General features: G+C 39.7%; 1 protein-coding gene across 1 annotated transcript in view; it reads left to right on the top strand.

The window, feature by feature from the left end:
- LOC122809496 overlaps positions 1 to 21,909 on the top strand; it is a 396,891-nt gene that overhangs the window by 179,746 nt on the left and 195,236 nt on the right. The window contains exons 7-8 of the mRNA XM_044081048.1: positions 5,379 to 5,535; positions 12,570 to 12,647. Coding sequence (XP_043936983.1) covers positions 5,379 to 5,535; positions 12,570 to 12,647 — 235 coding nt within the window. The remainder of the gene's footprint in view (positions 1 to 5,378; positions 5,536 to 12,569; positions 12,648 to 21,909) is intronic.

Genomic DNA, 21,909 nt, shown 5'->3' with positions numbered 1-21,909 from the left:
AATGAGTTTTCAGTAATTTGAGTTTTCAGCGAATAGGTCGGGGTGAACTGAAATTCAATTAAATGAGATTCAACGAAACAAAGTAGACCCATATATATATATATATATATATATATATATATATATATACACACACACACACACACACACACACACACACACACACACACACACACACACACACACACACACACACCTGTGACCTCATTGCACACCACTCCAGCAGCCAGAAAACCCTCTACCACAACAGCATCCATCGCCTGTCAAGTCCTCTTCCCTCGTGCCACCAGCTTGCTGGCCACTGTCTGCCTTCACCTCTTCCAGTTGGACTCATCTGGATATCCTGTTGCTGAGGACTCCCTAGCTGGCAATTCCCAGAATAGCTGTTCTGTCTGCAAGGTGATGGCCACCAATTTCAGTTGCAGACTCTGTGCTTCTGCCATCTGCAAAAGAAAAGACCACTGTAAAAGCTTCTGAGAGAGAAAGACAAAAAAAAATGAGAGCTGAACAGACCAACCATAACTAAGTGGGACCAGACACCCCCCTCAACCCACAAGTAAGGACAGTTTTAAAATGTTCCTCTTACAACTCAGCCCATTGATACAATAACAGCATCTGCATTAGCATGACTTTCTATAAGATAAGATGCCTACCTCTCACATGTCTGATATTATTTTACTAACTCCTTCCTTAATGAACTACCACCCCTTCTTAGAAAACACCCAACTATGAAACTGCACAAAATAGAAAACCTAATCCTGACCGTACTGTGAAACCTGTATCATTGAGAACTGTCATATGTTAACTCCTTTGACAGTTTGAAGTCACGTGCGATATATATGGGTGCTATTAATTGGAACCTGGAACAAATAAGAGAATACCCACTGATTTACAATCCCTGATGTAAAAGAAGCCCACACTCTATTCTCATCTGTATATATTAGCTGCACTACCCCACCATTCACTACAGCAGTTACAGTTGTAAGGTGAACTGAGAGGGACAGAACAGAAACTTAAATAAAAATTAATGGAAGCCTAACTCCACTCTTATCCTTATGCCCTAACTGCACTTCACCACCCTCTCCCACAACAAGTAACAGTTGCATGAAGTAGTAAGAGAGACAGCTAGTTAACAGAATAACAGGTTTTGCATTAGCATTCATTTTATGTGGGACATGAAGTCTGAAACTCAAATGTCTGCCTTTTTTTTTTTTGACATATGAAGATCTGTACAGCCCGGAGGTGTGGTGAGGGACCTAATCCACACCACCTGCTCCCAAATGAGCTTGGATCTCACTTGCTCTGTATTTATTCTTGTTTTGTAATCTTTTTTTTTTCCCTTTTGTGACCTTATTGGATCCTCCTTGGCCAGGCAGTGTGGACTGCCATAGCAAACTGATCGTCCACACATGTAACCAGCCCCTCTCCCCCATAATGGTTAAACACTTCACCATGCATGCGTGGTGAGCTGCCATTACTCTGAGTGCCTGGCACTTCTGGCTCAGAGTAAGCATACCAGCTGCAACATACCACCCCCAATGAAGCTTACTCTTAATCATTTAAGCTCTGCACTCCTCACAGTATCCTCACTGGCCAAGCAGTGAGGGAGTTAAATGTGAACCAATTGTCCGGTTCTCTAGCCATTCCAGGGGCATCGCGGCCCACCAAACACCACTTATAACTCAGTTGGGACCCTACCAGCCCCAGTGGGTCTATATTACATTATTGAAATATTCATGTATTCGAAAACGTAATAGTCGACTCCTAAATGTTGAAACCATCAAACGTCGAACGGCTACAAAAAATACAAAAACCCACCCAAGCAAACCATTTAAACGTTGTAAGCAGGGGGGCAAGCCCCCTGCACCCCCTCCTCATGGGGGGCTGTGCCCCCTACACCCCTGCTTCTTAAATATACCAACTCCGAGATTGCCATACAGTGCAGACAATGGAAAACTTATATTTCCACATTGTACGGAGCTCTCCATTGAAAAGTTCGACATTTGATGTTTTCGACATTTAGGGGTCGACTATTATGTTTTTGAATACATGAGTATTCCATAATGTAATATAGACCCGTCCCAGTATAACTAAAGGACTTTATACCACCACTGTCAATGAACTTAGCACTGCTACTCACCAATTACCCCTCCAGCCTTCATTCCAGCCACACAGTAAAACTCGCCATGCCATGCCTATGAAGTCACCTTCATGACCCCCATAAAAACAACTTGTAAAAAAAAAAAAAAAAAAACACAATACCTCAACAAGTGACTACCTCCATGCTCACTATTATTAGCCCAAATCCTGCCTGATTTCTGAAGTATCCACAGGTCATCTTGAACATAAGCCTTCAAGTAGCAAGTGCATGCCAAAATCAGCTCCCTGACCCAGTTACACTCACATGGTGTCACCTAAGTCCCTCCTCATTCCTACCACACTTCCTCCCCAACTCTCCTCCTTACAGATAGTAACCCTTCTATCCCACCACTTTAACTTCCTTCCCTACCATCCCAACCCTACTGTCCCCCTCTCCAACTTTAACTCTCGTCACTGTAGGTGGCCCTGTTTGTTCCAAACCTCATCCGCACTTCATCAGTAGAACTTACCAACAATGAGAAACATAATAGCACCTTACGCCTTTTCTCGTGGTGACACTTGCCCAATAATGTCCTGTTTATCAGTTTTTGAATCTGTTGAAAAAAAATAACTGTTATTCTTGGCATTTTATTAACTAAGCTACATAATGAACTGCTTCCAATTATGTATATCATTTTCAGTAACTTACTAAGGGTGAGGACAGTGATGAGAACCTGGAAAATATCAAACGTCACTCCTATACACAAGAAAGGTGGTAAACTTGACGTTAAGAATTCTAGGCCCATTAGTTCCACCTCAGTTCTTGGCAAATGTTATGAAAAAGGTTTACTTGACTTGCTAGAGAAAAATGAAAATAATACATCATTAATGAAATGTTTCATCATGAGTTTGTTAAAAGATGGTTTAGCTTAACAAATATTGTAGAGTTTTATCATCAAGTAACAATAGCCGTGGACAATGGACTTCTGAGAAGAGTGATATATTTAGACCTAGAAAAACATTTGACTCTCTCTCAGACATTACAATCCACAAAGCATTAATCAGAGGCAAATAGAACTCCTTTTTAACATGCTGGATTGACATCTGGTTGACAGACAGGGCACCAGTGGTAGTTATACAAAATATTAACTCATTTCAGTTACCCGTTGAAGCTGGAGTCACTTGTGGTTTTGTCTTGGGACTCACTTTGCTCGACCTAGCATTTGTAGGAATCCCCAGATACAATAGTTGTCAGATCAGCAGACATGCTGATGATGCAAAAATAAACTGGCTTTACATTAATTTCAAAGGATGATCTGAACCTAAGTAATGCCTGTATAAAGGAAATTATATCCTGGGCAAAGCCAACAAGTTTGCATCTCAGTACTAATAAATGTAAAGTTATGTATTTTGTTAAGCCACCTCCTGACAAATCACCAATATTTTAATACAGTATGTTAGAAGAAGTGGCAATTTATAAAGACGTAGGAATGACTGCAAAAACTTAAATCTGATAAAAATGCACGCATCATTCACTGTAAGGGCATGAATCAGCATGGCCTAAGGATGAAATCTTCACATCAACGCAATGCAGTGGGTAAGCATCTGAGTTTGGAAAAATTACGGTGAGGTGTATACATTGTGTACACTTTGCTGTAACTTTTAAGAATGCAACTCAGTGTCTTCTTTTCTTACTCTGTTGAGCAACTGACAAAATTTGAATCAATGTGAAGATCATTTATCATTCCAGATATTACAGGGCAAAATTCATTGTGGCATATAAAACGTTTAACTCTTGACAGGTACATCTGAACTTAGAAATTTACTCTAGTGTCTGAACTCACAAACATAAGAAAGCAAATTTTACTATTAGCCTCAATTTTTCTAAATGAAGAGGTTCCTTTTTGACACAGATGACCCTGTTTTATGGAATAAAGTTTCTGTTTATTTACGAGTGTTAAAAAGTTCACCAAGTTTTAAAAACAACTTAAGTCTTTGTTTTGGAAATTTAAACTTTGAGCCTGACTTGAAGGACTCAGTCTTTGGACCTGGACTGCCATACTTATGAAGTGATATATGTCACTTATTACATGTGCTGCAGTGCAACTTCAGTTATCGCTAAAGTTAGCAAATATCTGTACATGCACACATGAGAAATGAGCCGGCAGGCTCTGTGTTTATAGTATTAAATGTAACCGTGTACATAACAGAGGTCTGTAGATATTTAAACATGCAGATATATCAGTTGAGCAATGAGCTGTGACCATCTCTACTTCATAGGTTTATTGTAGTTTTGAGGATGGCCAGGCAGTATGCATATCAGACATGACCCTCTCTCCACTGCTTTAGCCTCAAAGCTACGATTTATGCTAGTAGTCAAAAGTCTTATTTTAAAATGCAAAAAGCATCAAAGGATCAGAACCAGAATTTCTATGCATCCATGTTTTCATTCTTGCCTGTTTTGAGATGTTTAGATTAGTCTGACGTGTGTAAGAAATCTTCATATATTTATATTCTACCAACTAATTTAGAATTAATGTTACATTTTCATTTACTCTTGAGATTAAAAAATATAAAAAAGTTGCAAAAGCTAGCTGGCTACCTATGAAACAATGTGCTGACTTTCTACTTAAAACTTGTCAAGAAAGAGACCTTTCCCCCACTAGTAGAGATGGACCAACATAATAACCTTAGAAATCATAATCACTTAGGTCTTGTCCTTCAAACCCTAAATCTAGGTTTCACTGCAACAGACCTTACTTTCTCACTCCTTGGTCCTAAACTCTGGGAATCTCTCACTTCTTTTCTTAAAGATCATTTCTTTTGCCCCATTTTCCAGTCAGAAATAAAAGCAACATTTCAAGACCATGGGGAAATGCAACTGCTACCTGTGGTCTTATAACTTAATCTCTTACCAGCTTTCTTCCTACTGCATACCTTGATCTGACTGTACTTTCCATTTTGATTCTTCCAGCATGCCAGCTCTGATTTCTACTCTGTGTAATGTTTGTATATATTGTGCTTTGTCAGACACTCCATATATAATGTCATTTGTCTACTGCCTTTTTACCCTAAAGTCAAGCCTGATATTCATTCTGTATATAATATATGTATTCACTGCATTTTGTCATTTACTCTGTATATGATGTCATGTATTGATTGTGTTTATCCCAGGCTGAGACTGAAATAGGTTCTCTGTGATCGGTACTCTGTCCTGGTTAACAAATTCAAAATAAAATAAAAATAGAATAATCTTGACTGTAAAGTAGTATTTGTGATGTATGTGTTTTTAATTCCAGAATTACGAAGTTCTTTGAAAAGCCTGCTCCCAATGTCACTGGGTCAAGAATGGCTAGTGTGGTGTTCTATTGTTTCCAGGAGAAAACCCTCTCAACTATAGAAGAATTTCTGAAACTTCACAAAAATGTTGCAGACAGAGTGCTTGGAAAATACATGGTATACTACACTTGTATATTTAACAAATTATCTATTTTGTGTGTGTGGTCCAACAAAGCTGAATGATTTTATTTTATTTTGGATCATGTGTCTTGTTTTAAAATGAACGTATGAGTGATTTGAAGTATATCACATAACTTGCTTATGCAGTCTTTATTGGAACAGCCTTTCTCTGCTTCACACAGTTGCTCTGTTGTCAGCTGTAGGCCTTGTTTGGCTAAATGTGTGGAAGTTCCCATTCTTCCCAGCACACACTTATGGATTGCTGTCTGCAAATAATGTTTGGACTTACAAATTTTCACTTGCCAGAACCAATGCAGAGCCGTTCCCCATATATAATTCTCGTCATTTATTTGATTTATGAGAATAGCCCTGGAAGGACAGTGTTTGTTTGATTATGTGGATAGCCCTGGAAGGAGAGAGTTTGTTTGATTATATGGATAGCCTTAGAAGAAGGAGAGTGTTTGTTTGGTGTGCAGGTATAGGGATGTGTCTTGGAAGGAAGCAGCAAATATAATGTTGTCTGGGCTTTATTAATGACTCTGTGCTCTTACATAAGAAAGAAATGCATTTTGAGCTCAGTCATTCACCATTTGAACAGAATATCTATCTGTCTGTCCATCTATTCATTTATGTGCATTGTTATAATTGGTATTACATATATTTATGTAAGGATGTGTTTATATACACACACATGAATGTATGGTTCCCCTTCATTAAGTCAAATTACCAGAGCATTGAAGTACAACACATCAATATCAGAATGTCGAATTATCAAAACACAGAAAATTGAAAGTGTCGAGTGTTCTAACGTCAAATATGTTGATTTCCTAATGCGGTAGAGTTTGAATCTTGTAGTATCACTTTAAGAAGTTATATATTGTACAGAATAAATATGGCAGATGAAACATTTAATGCTGATTTTTGAGATCTTTTGGTATAATTTTGTAAGGAACGGATAAGGGATTTTTTATTGTTTAGAACAGATGTTTAAGCTTTACAGAAATGGTGGTGGTGGTAGTTAATCTGGAGGGATAAGTGAGTAGGAGGGGAAGTGTGTATGTTTGATGTGTGCAGGTGTTTTGTGCAGAGAACCTGTGTGTGTGTGTGTGTGTGTGTGTGTGTGTGTGTGTGTGTGTGTGTGTGTGTGTGTGTGTGTGTGTGCAAATTTTGGAGATCATGGTACAGTGGGGATCAGGAAATGTACCTTTTCTCCATTGTGGTGTGATCTTGAAGTTGGTATATTTAATATGTAGGGGTGTGGCAGGTGCAGGGGGGCACAGCCCCCCTGCAAAAACTTAAGATAGGTGTGATCTGGTGTATGCAATTACAGATGTAGTGTTTTAGGTGATAGGAATAGTTGTAAAGACTTGTGTAACAATGTTCTCAATGTTATGAACTTGCGATGATTAGAATGTCGATCTTATGGCTGTTCAACTTTTAGATATTTAGATATTTTGGTCTTGGCATTTGGTGCTTCATTGTTCAGGTAATTCAAGTTAATGAAGTAGATCCGAATGTATATATACATATATGTTTGTGAGTGTGTGTGTGTGTGTGTGTGTGTGTGTGTGTGTGTGTGTGTGTGTGTGCGCATATGTGTGCCTGCAAGTGTGTGTATATATGTATGTATGTGTGTATGTGTGAGTGTGTGTGAGTGTGTGAGTGTGTGAGTGTGTGAGTGTGTATACCTATAGATGCATGATACTCTGTCAGCTTGCAGTTTAGTCAACAGAGTATAGTGTGTGCACATCTGGTCAAGTGGATATTTGAGCATCTGCATGTTATGTTGAAGAGAAAAAGTGCAGTTTTGGAATATAAGTATATGGGTGTTTGATTTAATATGGGGAGTGAATGTGTGTTCAGGAGTTTTTGGGTTAGGGTTATAGTAAAGGCTGAGCTCGGTGATGGGAGTGTGTGATATGTGTGTGTGTGTGTGTGTGTGTGTGTGTGTGCGTGTGTGTGTGTGTGTGTGTGTGTGTGTGTGTGTGTGTGTGTGTGTGTGTGTGTGTGTGTGTGTGTGTGTGAGTGTGAGTGAGGTGAATGTTTGTGCAGGAATTAATGGTTATGGCTAGAATTAAGGTTAGGTAAGGGGAATAGATCTAGTGTAGTATGCGTGTGTGGGTATATGTGGCGTGTATCCAAGTCTGTCTTGTAGTGGTAGTGTTACAGAGAGGTTTTGTAAGTTAAGATGTCAGGTTAGAGTTAGGATTAGCATGCATTAGTAAGGTGGTGCAGGGGGAGCGAAGCCACCTTGAAAAAGTTTTGTGGTTTTTTTTGTTTGTTTATTTTGTGGTTAATTAGTTTGTTCAGTATTTTATTCTTTGGTAGTTAATTAAATTATTGGTAATTGGTTAGTTGGTTCATTGTTTTCTGAATTTGAACTTTCTTTACTGATATGATGTTCTGTGTTTTGTAGGTTTGATGTTAGATGATATAATCTCATATATGTTTCTATGTAGATATATTCTACTGCCAAATGCATATACTGCCATGTTTAAGTATAGTCTTAAACAGATTAATTACAATAGAGTGAATATAAGTAAACTCCAGTCACCACAAGGTTAAACTGACAACAAAAATAAAAACAGGTTCAGGACTGTAAATCCCCCTGAGGAGACAGAGCCCACTCCCTTCCAACCAGCTAATGACCTGTGATCTACTGCTCACATCAGGCTATATGCACAAACAAAACATAACACTGTAAGGACAGATTCACTTATGGCAGATCTCCCACTGTGTCGCTTCACTGCAGGACCAGATCACACATTTGCTCCGTAGGTGTTTCACGGATGCCTTGCTTCTGATGATGCTGTTACTGAGGAGTGTGAGGATGATGTGGTTGGGAGTGTGTCAGTAGTTGGAGGGGGGGGGGGCACTTGCCCCTTATTAGCAGGTAGTCTGACACAACTGTCTGGTGTGAACCAGTGGGAAGCGGAACAGGTGGTGGAGGCCCTTATGTGGAGAGAACTGTGGGCAGAAGTATTGCTGACATGGAGAACCTCCTAGATTGGATATCACCTGGCTGGACCCTATAATTTGACCTCAAGCAATGTCCCCCTGGGCTGGGGCAGCAACATGCTACTGCTTGCACCTCGCACTGTCCTCAGCAGTGAGTGCCACCATTTGCTGTGTCACATCACATACCCTCTGCATTGTTCTTCCCACTCTATAACAGTTGGTTTGTCATCTGTTCCTCTCAGTCCATATCATGCCACTCTATTCTAATATGTACACATCCACCCTTTTATCTATGCTGTTGTGTATGTGCAAGTCTATGACTGCACACTTTTTAACTCTGCCTTTCCACCCTTTCCACTCTTTCCACTCTGATTGCCCTTTCACTCTTTTCCGTTCTTCTCTACATAAAGGAAATCATGGGTCATATCACCCCCCCAAAACATGTCAACTTACTCCCCCCAATCCTTTACGCTCCTATATGTTGCCCTGTGTGTCCCTCTTCTTGCTGCCTTCCCCTTTCTCCTACTATTCTATGCAATCCTTTTCTCCCTTGTTATGCGTTTAACAGCTGTTCACGTACATGGATACCATAGCACTGCACTTACACTTACACTGTTCACATACATGGATACCATAGCACTGCACTTGCACTTCCGCTGTTCACATATGTGGATACCATAGCACTGCACTTACACCTCCTGGCATCCAGCTGAAGGGGGCAGTAATACATGTTGTCTAGCTGCTACACTTACTGCTTCATACGGAGATGCCTGCGAGTTCACATTTTCAATTCTTGTGAGTTCTGTGCAGTGTGCCACATGGCCACTCAATGGATTATGTTTTGTGCATCTGTGTATGAGGTTCATGGCACAGATGTGTCTACTTGTGTACTTGCTTTGCTGCTCATTTATGTACTTTGGAGAGCAGCTAGCTATGTAAACGTACTGCCTGGTTTACTTTGGATTTTTTATTAATCCTTGTGTCACTGTGCAGTGCTTGTTAGCTATGTAAGCCATATGCAAAAGTGCAGTGTACGTCTGTGAATCCCAAGCATAGTTTTCAACTCTTTTTTGGCAAAACTGTTCTTTCTTGATTTATGATGATTTATGATTTTTTGGTGTTTTTTTCTACTTTGTTTCATTCCTTCCACAAGTTTATCTGAGATTTGAGTTCACATATCAAAATCAAAGTATGGAGGTTAATACACGGGGGAGTTAAGTTATGTGTTTAAAGAGGATTAATGCCTGTTTTCTACTGGGAATGATTTGTGCAGATTTGGCTGTAATTTTGAGAGACCTAATAGCCTTTAGGAACATTGTACAGTACAAGGCAAGTGTTCACAGTGACCATAAGATGCGTAGCCCTACAACCCTTTAAGTAGACATACTTAATTGATATATATTTTTGAACAATTAATATTGCTCACCTCCCAAAGTGAGCAGGGCTATATATAGTAATCCTGGGATAAATTTGTGTTTACCAATCTGATCATCAAGACTAGCCTTAAAGAAAGAAAAAAAGACTAGCCTTAAAGTTAGCCGTCATAGTACTTCGAGCTGCAGTCCTAAATTATTCCATAAGCAGGGAATATGCTGAGATAGGAATCTATACATCCAGTGGGTCTTGTTTATTTATTAGTATAAATTTAGGCCCTTAGTCAAGATATTCGTAGAGCCACTGGTTTTGTGAAGATACATGAGGTTTACAGATTGGATTGGGTCTTTTATAAAGGGATGCAAAGTCTGGGTTGGGGTCTCATATAGAGGTATTGGGATATGGTGAGGGTCAGAGTGGACCAAGAATATACAAAGTTCCCTGCCATAAAAGTTGTTGGCTAGTTATTTGGCTAAGATGGCAATGAGAAAATTTGTTTAGGGCAGGGAAGTGTAGTGTTTAGCTTGCTATACATGTTGTTCTCCTATTTATAACAGTTCTTTGCGGACAGGCAATGTATTACAATGAAGTAATATATTTATGCAGTCAGTGATTTAAGTAGTCATATACTGCTGAAGCAGAGGTGTTTAAATATATATTTCTGTAAGGATGACAGATGTGAGCAGTAGATCACAGGTCATTAGCTGGTTGGAAGGGAGTGGGCTCTGTCTCCTCAGGGGGATTTACAATCCTGAACCTGTTTTTATTTTTGTTGTCAGTTTAACCTTGTGGTGACTGGAGTTTACTTATATTCACTCTATTGTAATTAAAAAGCCTTGATAGTGTTATAAGAAAACTAATACTAGGATAATGAAATCCACAGAATCTTCCACAAAAAAGTCATTAGGCTAATGTATGAGATTTATGCACTAGTCAGCAATAGAGAGCAAGAAAGTAACAGATTTTATTCTGCATTTGTTAACTTGCATTGTATAACTGGGCATGAGAACCCATTTTCAGCAGAAGGACGTGGAGAAAAGATGCACACGACAAATAATATATTATACAATATTATACAAGCTTTACATGGCAAATAGCAGCAATAAGAATATACAGGCTATATGCACAAACAAAACATAACATAAGTTCTTACTTATAAAATTCACTTATTTATAAATGTGCAAAAAATGCGTTTGCATTGCAGCTTTTCATGTTGTGTAAATCATTTGTTTGAGCATATGAAAAATAAATGCATGCTTTGGATATTAGAAGTAAGATATGAGACATGAAAACTGTTGTTGTCTGATGGTTGTGTTATCGGTATAGGTGGAAGAGTGACATTCTAGGACTTTAAATTACATGCTGTTTGTCATATTTACTTTACAAGTATGTGCTCTCAGCATCCTTTCCTGTTGGCAGATGTTGACTTGTATCTGGGGGTTTTAATCTTTCAGTTGTTAAAGCAGCTTTGGGAAATTGAAAAGGATGGTAATAATACATGTCTGTTACACTTCTTATTTATTACTCTTAGAAATTGTATGTTAAAAAATAGAAAACCAATGGGATCTGATTAATTTACACCCCACAATGCAGTGTGGTTGTGCAATGGCATTTGGCCATGCTGTATTAGTTTGTTTTTGGTAAGGGGGGATTGAGAACTCTCATATAACTTAAGCAATAAACACATTTCCCCTATTTTAAGCCAAAACAATGGCGTTTCTATAATACTTATTTAGATGATATATTTGACTTTCATTCTGTTAGCTCACCACGTTTTGTGATCAAAGAATAGTTAACCACAAAAACAAGTTTTCAAATAAATTTCCATGTACTTGTGTCCACTTAAAAGTCCGTCCTGCTCTTGTCTGTTTATGCAGTCTTTAAGAAAAGTATGAAAATAAATACTGTGGTCCATTCCAATTGGCCAAAAAATCAGCTAACTGTATCAGTCAGTCTGATCTCATTGAAATTGGTCTTATGTTTGCTTGCAAAAGGCTGCATTCACATTATCTTTAACGCTTATTTCTGTGCATGTTATAGATATAAAACAAATAGAAATTGCAACATGAAATGAATTGCCTATTTCACATTCAACCGTTGAGTAGATTCTGTCACCGTTTTTTTTAAATTCTAGTGCTTACTACTGATTCATACCAGATGCACATCCCTTTGTGTATTACAGATGTTCGGAAAGTAAGCAAGGCAAAAACTTGTAACAAGTCAAATTGTGTATTTTTTATCATGTATTAAAAAAAAGCAATTTAACCTGTATAGATCTATATTTAAACTTATAAAAATATAAACCCATAAACAAAGTTTATTTTTAAAACATATTTATTTTCATTTATTCATTTATTTGTATGTTTAAAATTTTATGGGTTTATATGTTTGTTTATTTATACTTGTTTATTTAAGAACTCTTATTTATTTTTTTCTTTTTCTTTTTTCTTTTATCTTCTTTTACATTTTTAATGAACATCATGTGATATGTAGGTTCTCAGTTCTCCCCTCACCCAACAGAAATGGTTGAATTGCGTTGTACTGCCACTGTGGACTGTTGTGTAAATTAGTCAGATCCTATTGCTTCTTCTATTTATTTCATTTTATTTATGGCAATTATTCTACTCAGATTGTTTTGTTCATTTTTATGGATTGAAACATGTCAGTGATAACAACTGTATTTTTCCTGCTTTCTGAAGGAATGGCTCATTAATTCTGCTCAGCGTCCTGTCTATGGAATGAAACTTCCTACTGGATTTCAGCTGATTGGTCAAGTGGTAAGTACACAGACTATTTGTATACCACAGACTGGAGCAGAGAAGTTGTGGTTTAGGAGAACATACTTTTGAAGTATGTAAATTGGACCTGAATGAAGATGAAGGTAGGTGGAACAGGTGAAGAAAGGGATAGAGAAAGGTGAGGGCTTGGGGCACTGTAAGGGGTGTGGCTTTTGCTCATTTTTTTACCTTAGAAAAAGGAGGCAACCCTAAAATTGAGGATTGGTGGTAGGACCTGGTTGATAGTTGATAAACAGAGGTAAGAAAATATTACTAAAAAAAGCTTTGCAACTACAGCAAGAACTGAATAAGAAAATCAAATGCCATTTCTAAAAATTCATATTTGTTTCCAATAGTAATTGTATTTTAAGTTTAAATATTATTACGGATAGATAGTAGAGCAAACATGGATGCAAGAAGACCCTGTTAGAACAGCTAAGTTCAAGGTAAATATAATGCAGTACAGCTCATAAGGGCCAGTGTTTTCCTTCATCAGCATTTCTTTGCTTACTCTGAATACTGTTAAGAAAAGAAATTGGCTTCTCTCTTTAAAATTCACTTCACGTTTATGACAGAGCTGTAACCCTGAGTTGTTACCATAGCTGGACTTGGCTTGACTAGGTAATGGCTCATTCTCCTTTAGACATCACTACACAGAGGCTAACTGGGTAGTCGTAAACAACATAGCTGTGTGTGAATTCATTTCAGAACACTTGCTGACAGACTGAAGTGTGCTTGGTTGTATTTTTAAACTATTTTGGCTTGAAGAAAATAAAAAATAAAATTCCTGATTTGAAGTCTATGCTCTAGTTCATAGTGAGTCCAGATAAGTACTAGTTTGTCACACAATATGTTATAGGTGAGGCGGAAATAAGGTTGTAGTTTCTAAGCCCACATCTCAGCTTATGTGGCTTTTTACCTTTGTTTATGGGGAGATGCAGAAGGGGGGCTGTTGCTGTCAATTGATCACGCACACCTCATTAACAGATTATGTCCTTACATTCACTGCTGTAGTATTCTTAATGCATGGGATTCCCTGCCATGGAAGCCCGATGTCTGGCCAGTCTACCAAAGACTCCTGTCACTTTAAAAGTACACTGAACATCACCTAAATACTCCTTGCATAGCATAGGGCATAAAAGTGATGTTTAGGCCTACCATAGTCAGAACTTCTTTGCCGCCATTCCAAGCGTATCTTTTCACTGTTGGTCTGTTTTCCTGCATCTGTTTTCTGCCAGTTGAATGCATTTTTATTCTCCGATGTTTACATACGCCTGTTTGCTGACTTCTTCTCAGTTGCAGATAAGTGCCCCATTGAGGTTTTTGTTTTTTCTTGTCTTGTTTTGTGCTCCTTGGGTTTAATGTCATCCAGGAAGGGTAAATGCCAGTGTGGGAGACAGATTCCCCATAAAGACTGCCACAATAAGTGTCTTTTTTGTCTAGGAGCTTCTCATCAACATATGTCTTGTTTGGTTTGTCAGGTGTTCATCCTGAAAACCTTTCACAATAGTCTTTCTTCCCTTTCCTTGTATCTTGAGGACCAGCATCTTCAGCTTCGTAAGGATATAATGGAAGGAATCTCCTGCTCCGAGGGTCAGCCATTAGAGAAGACGGTGAAAAAGGTACGACTGGAATCTTCCACTGTCCAGCTTGTGCCAGGTGTTTCTCCCAAGGTTGTTACAAACCCAGAGGCTCGCCCAGCTGTTTTGTCTGATTTCTCTGCCATGGCTGTGTTGGAGGCCGGTGAGAATCTGACTGGCAGCACGTCTGAAGAAGCTTTGCAGGTGTCCATCTCAGATGTTCAGAGGTAACCACAGTTGATTTTTTTCTAAGGGGCCTAGGGGCGTTCCTCTGTTTTTAGTTGGAGAAGAAGTTCCTACTATGGTTCTCGACTGTCGTCCTGAGTCTCAGTTTTTTAGAGGGGGACATTCCCTTAAAAAAGAAACAAAAACTTAAACATGCTTTTTCTGCTCCTCGGGATCCACAATGTGACTGGCAGGTTTTTACTCAAGGGCTATTTACTGCTTTAATGTCCTTAAAGCCTCCTGAAGGGGTTTTGATTCCTGCTCCTCCTTGGTCCTCTACTCCCCTTTAAAGGCCTAGAGAACAGGATTCTTCTGAGGATGAGTCAGATTCTGATGACAAATCCCTGACTATTCTACTGTTATTCCTTCTCCTTTGGACTATGGGTCAGAAGAGGAGGAATCTATTAGTGCTGATGTTCCTTTTACAGAAATGTATTTGGGGACACACTCTCTAGGATGATGGATTTTCTTAAGTGGGACTGTGCTCAGGTCTCTGATATCCATAAGAGGTGCTATGAGTTGCTGCAGTTGGAATCTCCTAAGCTTGCGGCTATTCCTCCTGTTTTTTCTGCTTTGTTGGATGCTTTTTCAGTGCCTCTCATGCACCTGATTCTCTGCCACCTGCTGCCAAGAAACCGGACAGGATTTATAGGGTGCCTGAGGATTGTTATTTTTTACATAAATGTCCTGCTGCTGACCCCTCTGTAGTGTCTTTAACCTCTGATAAGCCATCTCAATTGCTTCCTTTGCCCAAGTTATTGCCTTCTGACAAGAATAGTAGAGCTGTGGAAAGGCTGGGTCAGAAGGTTTTCACTTCTACTACCGTAGCTTTTAGGGCCATTAATTATCAGACCCATATGCCTAGGTTATGTGTTATCTTTTCTTTCTCAGATCTGCCAACTTATGTCTGATTTTTCAGACTCTTAGGGTAAAACTTCTGTTCTTTCCTTGCTAGGGGCTTCCTCTCAAGTCGTTCGTCATTCTATTAAATGTAGTTACAATGCAGCGGATGTCTCTTCTAGGGCTGCTGTTTTTGGTTCAGTGCTGAGGAGATATTCTTGGCTTAGGCTTCAACTTCTGCCTTATGATAGTAAGGCTAAGTTGATGGATGCTCAACCTCTACCTGATGATATTAGGGCTAAGTTGATGGATGCTCCTCTGGATTCTAAGCTTTTGTTTGGGGAAGCTGCTGCTGGTTTAAGTCCCTTCAGGATAACGGTAAGGCCTTACAAGAGCTTAAACATGTATTTGTTTTTCCCGTGCCTATATTTCAGATAAACTACCCCGCTAAGCCTGTCTTTGTTCATAAGCATTCTTGTCCTTCTACTAAAGGTAGGAAGAGTTGCATATGGACTCTTCCTGATAAGGCTCCTCAGTTTTCAGGGACTGCAAAGCCTTCCTTTCCAGACAAACCAGATGCTGTAGGACTATCTGTCCCCTTCCCAGCCACATTCCTCTTTCTCTTTCTCTTCCTGTTTGGCTTCAGATCACTCAGGATTCTTGGGTTCTGCCAATCATTCATCAGGGGTACTCCATGGTGTGGAAATCCCATCCCCCTTTTATGGGCATTCCTCAGCCTCCTTGGGAACAACTTCCTTTTTCCCCAGAGGTTCTTCAAAATCTCTTGAATCAGGGTACTATTCAAGAGGTACCTGTGTCCCAAAGGAGGAAATGGTTCTACTCCAGACTGTTTCTAGTTCCCAGGAAAGAGGGTACTTGGAGACCTATTCTAGACCTCTCTCATCTAAACACTTTTCTCAAAGTGCCCTCCTTTCAGATGTTGTCCCTTCAGATTATGTTTCCTCTCCTGCACCCTCAGGCCTGTATGGTGTCTCTGGATCTGAATGATGCTTATCTCCAAATTCTGATCTATGCTCTTTTCAGGAAGTTTTTGTGTTTCTTTGTTGCTTCCTGGAATTTTTGGTTCTCTGATTTGCCCTTTGGCCTTTCTACTGCCCCAAGGGTGTTCAACGAATGCTTTGCTCCTTTGATTGCTTTTAGCAGGCTTCAAAGGATCCAGTTATTTCCTTACTTGGATGACCTGTTGATTCAGGCATCCTCTGAGACACCCTTTTGCAAAATCTTTATTTTGCCATTTTCCTTCTTCAGAGTCTGGGGTTCACTGAAAATTTCAAAAAGTCTTCTCTAACTCCTTCTCAGGATCATGCTTTTCTGGGTTGCAGGATTTAGATGGTGCCAATGCTGGCTTACCTGCCCCCTCCAAAGGCCTTAACTCTCATTTCTTTCTTTCACATTCTTCTTTCTCTGGCTTCCATTACTGCCAGGGTGTTTCTGGGAGCTCTGGGTTTTATGGCATCCACCATTCTGATGCTCCCTGTGGCCAAACTTCACATGAGAAAGTTTCAGTGGTTTTTGAAGTCAGCATGGCTTCAACATGCACATCCTCTAGAATTTGTAGTTCCTCCTCTTCCTTGTCTCAGATAGGAACTTCACTGGTGGATTCAGCAGTTGTCTGTGGATACAGGATCCCTTTTCCATCCCACTCTTCCCTCTCAGGAACTCTTCACAGATGCTTCAGACATGAATGCCGGGAGACATTTGGCAGGAGGTGTGGTCACCTTGTCAGCAAAAGGAGCACATCACTATGAAAAATATGAGAGCTGTTCTGCTGGCTCTTCATGTCTTTCATCCTCTTTTGTCTTCAGGACCTCTCAAGGTGTTTATAGACAATACTAAAGTGATGTGGTATATCAACAAACAGGAACAAGATCTTATCTTCTTTGCCAGTTGGCACTTCTGGTATAGGATCTTGCTGTCAAATATCAAGTGACTCTTCAGGCAGTTTATATCCCTTCTGGTCAGAACATTGTGTCAGACACACTGAGCAGGTCCTTAACTCAGTCCCATGAAGGGAAGCTTCATAGGGATGTGTTTCTGGATGTTATCCACCATTGCTATACTCCTCAAGTGGGTCTTTTTGCCTCTCCTCTGAACAGATAACTTCCTCTATTTTGTGCTAGAGTCACAGGTCCTCTGGTGTGGAAGGTGGGCACCCTCTCATTTTCTTGGAAGGGGATGTTTCTGTATGCATTCCCTCCCCTTCCTCTCATTCCAAAAGTCCTGTTCAGAATTCAACAAGTTGCTCCCAAAATCTTGTTGGTGACTCCCTTTTGGCCACAACAGCACTGGTTCTTTCTTTTTCTGCATTTATCCAGGGGCAGTCATCACAAGTTACCTCACAGGGTGGATCTACTGTCACAAGACAAGGGATCTCTCATTCACCCCCACCTGTTCATGCTTCAACTGATACTATGGGTGATAGGGTTTTGATTCCTCTTAGACACCTTTTTTCTGAAGACATGCTGCAGGTCCTGCAGGAGGCCAGGAAACCTATTGCTAAGAAATTCTATTTATCTAAATGGAAGAGGTTTTCTATTTGGTGTCTTTCTCGTAACCTGGACCCACTTACTGTGGATGTTCCTTTGGTTCTCTCTTATTTGTGTGAGTTGCTCAGTGCTGGCTTACCCTATTTTTCTATTAAGGCCCCCCTTATCAGCTATCTCTGCTTGTTTTGTCTTTTTCTCCTCCTTTAGCTTCTGGATTTTTGGTGAAACAATTTCTTAAAGGCATCCTTAATATTATACCACCCAGGAAGCCTGTTCTTCCTCCTCCTTGGGATCTTGATTTTGTTTTGGAGAAGTTGACTCTGGCTCCTTTTGAGCCTGCTGTTTCAGCTTCCTTGCAACATTGTTCCTGGAAGACTGTTCTTTTGTTCGCTCTTACTTCTGCCAGACAGGTGTTTGAGTTACAGGTCCTTATGGCTTGTCCTCCTTTTTTGGCCTTTCATGAGGACTGTGTGTTCTTGCACACTAACCCTTCTTTTATGCCTAAGGTGGTTAATGAATGATCACTTAATCAGTCTATTAATCTGCCTACATTTTCCCCCTCTCCTCAAGCTGACAATGAGAGGGTGCTGCATAATTTGGAAGTGCATAGGCAACTCAATGTTTATTTGGATAAGACTAAGGCTGTCAGAAAATCTGATCAGTTATTTGTTTCTTTTCATCCTAGATCTTTGGGACTTGCTGTTTCCAAGTAAACCATTTCTTCTTGTATTTCTAAGGCTATTTCATTTTGTTATACTTTTATTGGCAAGAGTCTTTCATCTTCAGTCAAGGCTCATTCTACTAGAGCTGTGGCTTCTTCTGTTGCTTTTTTCAAGGGCTTAGATATTAATTCTATTCTTGAAGCAGCTACCCAGACTTCTGTGCATACCTTTACCAAACACTACAAGTTGGATGGTATCTCTAGAGCTAGGACTGGTTTTACTAGTGCCATTCTTCATGGCGTTTTAGGGGTCTCTTCTGCACTTACCCCCTTCCAAGTTTCCTCTTGAGCCTTGGCACTGTCCCATATGTTAAGAATACTGCAGCAGTGAATGTAAGGACATAATACAGTTGTGTAAAATCTTACCATAACGGTAGATGCCCTTGCCTTCACTGTTGCAGTATTTGTTCTTTCCCTCCTTCCCCATAGTCATTTGCCTTCCTGGATGTACAGATTACCTCTTGGGTTCCTTGGACTAGTGTTCCTACTGAGGCAATCAGTTTTGACTATGGTAGGCCTGAACATCAACTTTATGCCCTACACTACTACACAAGGAGTGTTGGGTGACATTCGGCAAACCTTTAAAGCAACAAGAGTCTTTAGTAGACTGGCCAGACATTGGGCTTCCATGGCAGGGAATCCGCTATGTTAAGAATGCTGGGGCAGTGAAGGCAAGAACATGTACCGTTATGGTAAGATTTTGCAGAACTGTGCTTTCTCTTATACAAAAGTTGATTCATCCTATTGGCCTAGTCAGCTTTGAATCCTTTTTTTTAAAGGGTTATTTGTTACAAATCTAATACACTGCATGCAATATACTAATTCACTTAGGAAAATTTCAGTAATTATTACAGCTGTTTTTGCAGGGAATTCATAAAAAGTGTGAAGCAATGTAGCTATAACTCGTAGCAGACATCTTTAAGTACTTATTGTTATAAGCCCTTCAGCTAAAATGTGCATGCCAAACTACTGCATTTTTTATTATATTCTTTTAATGAGATATATTTGCCAAATATCTTAGTACTTTGTACAAGTCTTATGTTTGAAATGTTGTAATCTTTGTTTGCTGTAAATTCCTTTTGTAACATCTATGGCCATGTCAGTCATTAAGTAGCTCATGGGACATCACAACTCGATGGACACATCAGTAGTCTTCAAAATAGTCATCATGGGGTTCAGTATCCCACATTTAAGAAAAAAAAAGCACAAATATTATGTCTCTACATTTCTGTTTAGTTAATACTTAGACCAGCAACCTTTACTCGTCCATAGTTGCAGGTTAAAACAGCACAGAATTGATAATTAGCTGTGCATTGTTGAACATGTTGCTTGTTCGTCTTCTGATAGATCTGGGTCATAGTTAACCACAGAACACTGTTTGACCAACATCAGCTTCATAATGAAGTTAACTCAGCATATTAGCACATAGGAAACTATACATTTATGGCAGATATTCAGTTCAAGTGTGTGCAGGTCTGTATTGATAAGCTCATGTTTGTACTGTAGGAGAGGAAGGAAGGAATTATAGCATTGTATACATGATAAGAAAGATAATATTTTGTGACCAAGTCTAATAGGATTTCAGGCAGCACTAAAAGTAATTCTTTTTTCAGTTTGGATATTAGTTTGTGGGATGTTTGCATGTAGTTTGTGCTTGATGTTGATGATGGGTGTCTTGAATGCACATATTGGGACAGACAAAACAGGATATGAAGACTGCCTAGATCCATATGGTTGAGGCAACAGGAATAAAGAAAAAGAGCCCATTCTAGACTTCTGTGTGGAAAATGGCATGATAGTAGCCACCACATGGTTCAGAAAGAGAGTCACAAGATCACATACAACAGTGGCCAAAATACAACTCCGGTAGACTTCTTCCTAGTAAGGAAATGGCACTGGGGTACAATCAGTTATTGCAAAGTCATCACCAGTGAAACAGTCACCCCACCACATAAACTACTGGTTACCACAATCAGCTGCAAGCAGCAGTTGAAGAAGGCTCAAAGGTCAACAGAGACCAAGCTGAAGACCTGGAAATTGACTGAAGAAAAAGGACAACCGTTCAAGGAATTACTTAGGGCTCTAGCACCTCAAGAAGAAGAGGAAATAGGTGGAGTTGAAGAAGAACAGCAGTGTCTCAAAATAGCATGTCTGAGGAATACATAATAGATATGAGGCTGAGCCACGTATGGAAACAAGTTGCATAAGGAAAGTGGGTGGTGGAATGCAGAAGTCTGGGCAGTAATCAAAAGAAAGAAGGAGTGTAGTAAAAAAAATGGGAGATAGAAAAGATGGACCAGGCTAAGAAGGAATATTGGTTGGCTAACAAAGAAGCTAAGAAATGAGTTGCAGTAGCAAAGAACAAGGACTCAGAGACACAGTACCAGCTTCTGGAAATTGAGTCAGTAGGTGGTACAAAGAAACTATATATCGAGTAGCAAGGCAAAGGCAGAAAGATAAAGAAGATAGTCAGGCACCCTTCATAAGGGATGCTAGCAAAAACCTGCTCACCAGTCCACAGGACATCAAAGGCAAATGTCAGGAGTTCTTCCAGCAACTTCTGAATGAAGAAAACCCCATAGTATATGTACTGCCCCAGACACTGCCTACGATGAGAGAAGAGGAGGAGCTCACCATCGAAGAAATAAGAACAGCACTAAGGAAAATTAAGTCAGTGAAAGCAGCAGGCACAGATGAAGTCACAGCAGGTAAGGGTAAAGATGCTGAGTGAGATAGGAGAGAAATGGCTTCTTAAGGTACTCATTGCAGTGTGGAGAGAAAGGCATATCCCAGTTTACTGGACAATAAGCATATTAGTGCCACTGTTCAAGAACAAAGGGGACATTCACAATTGTGTGGAGTACAGCAGTATCAAATTCATGTTACATTGCATGAAAGTTCTGGAGACGGTGATATGATACATGTAGTAGAAAGTAAGATGGAAAATGAGCAATTTGGATTTAGATCAGGATGCAGTGCAACTGACCTGATATTTGCAGTGAGACAAATAGTTGAGAAGGAGCTATATATGAGGAAAGAGTCCAACTGGCCATTCCTAGACTTGAAGAAAGCATATGCAATGATCCCAGAAGGCTGATTTGGGCAGTCCTGTGGTGGTTTAAAGCTGCAGAAGCATTCATAGAATTAGTGCAAGCTATGTACAAAGACCCAGTGACTCAGGTACAAACAGTACAATGTTTGGACTCACGGAGGAGTTCCCAGTGGGAATGGGTATGCAGCAGGGATCAGCTATGAGCCCACTATTGTTCATGCTGGTGATGACATTAGCAAACAGGTCGGAGGGGACAGATAAGTGACTGTATGCAGAAAATGTGGCATTACAGGCAGACTCTGAGTGAGAAGTTCAGCAAAGGATAGGAGAGTGGAAT

The sequence above is a fragment of the Protopterus annectens genome, chromosome 8.part0 (assembly GCF_019279795.1).
Source record: "Protopterus annectens isolate FY-2018-M chromosome 8.part0, PAN1.0, whole genome shotgun sequence".
In the NCBI taxonomy this organism is placed as follows: Eukaryota; Metazoa; Chordata; order Ceratodontiformes; family Protopteridae; genus Protopterus; species Protopterus annectens.
This window is presented reverse-complemented; position numbering and strand designations above follow the sequence as displayed.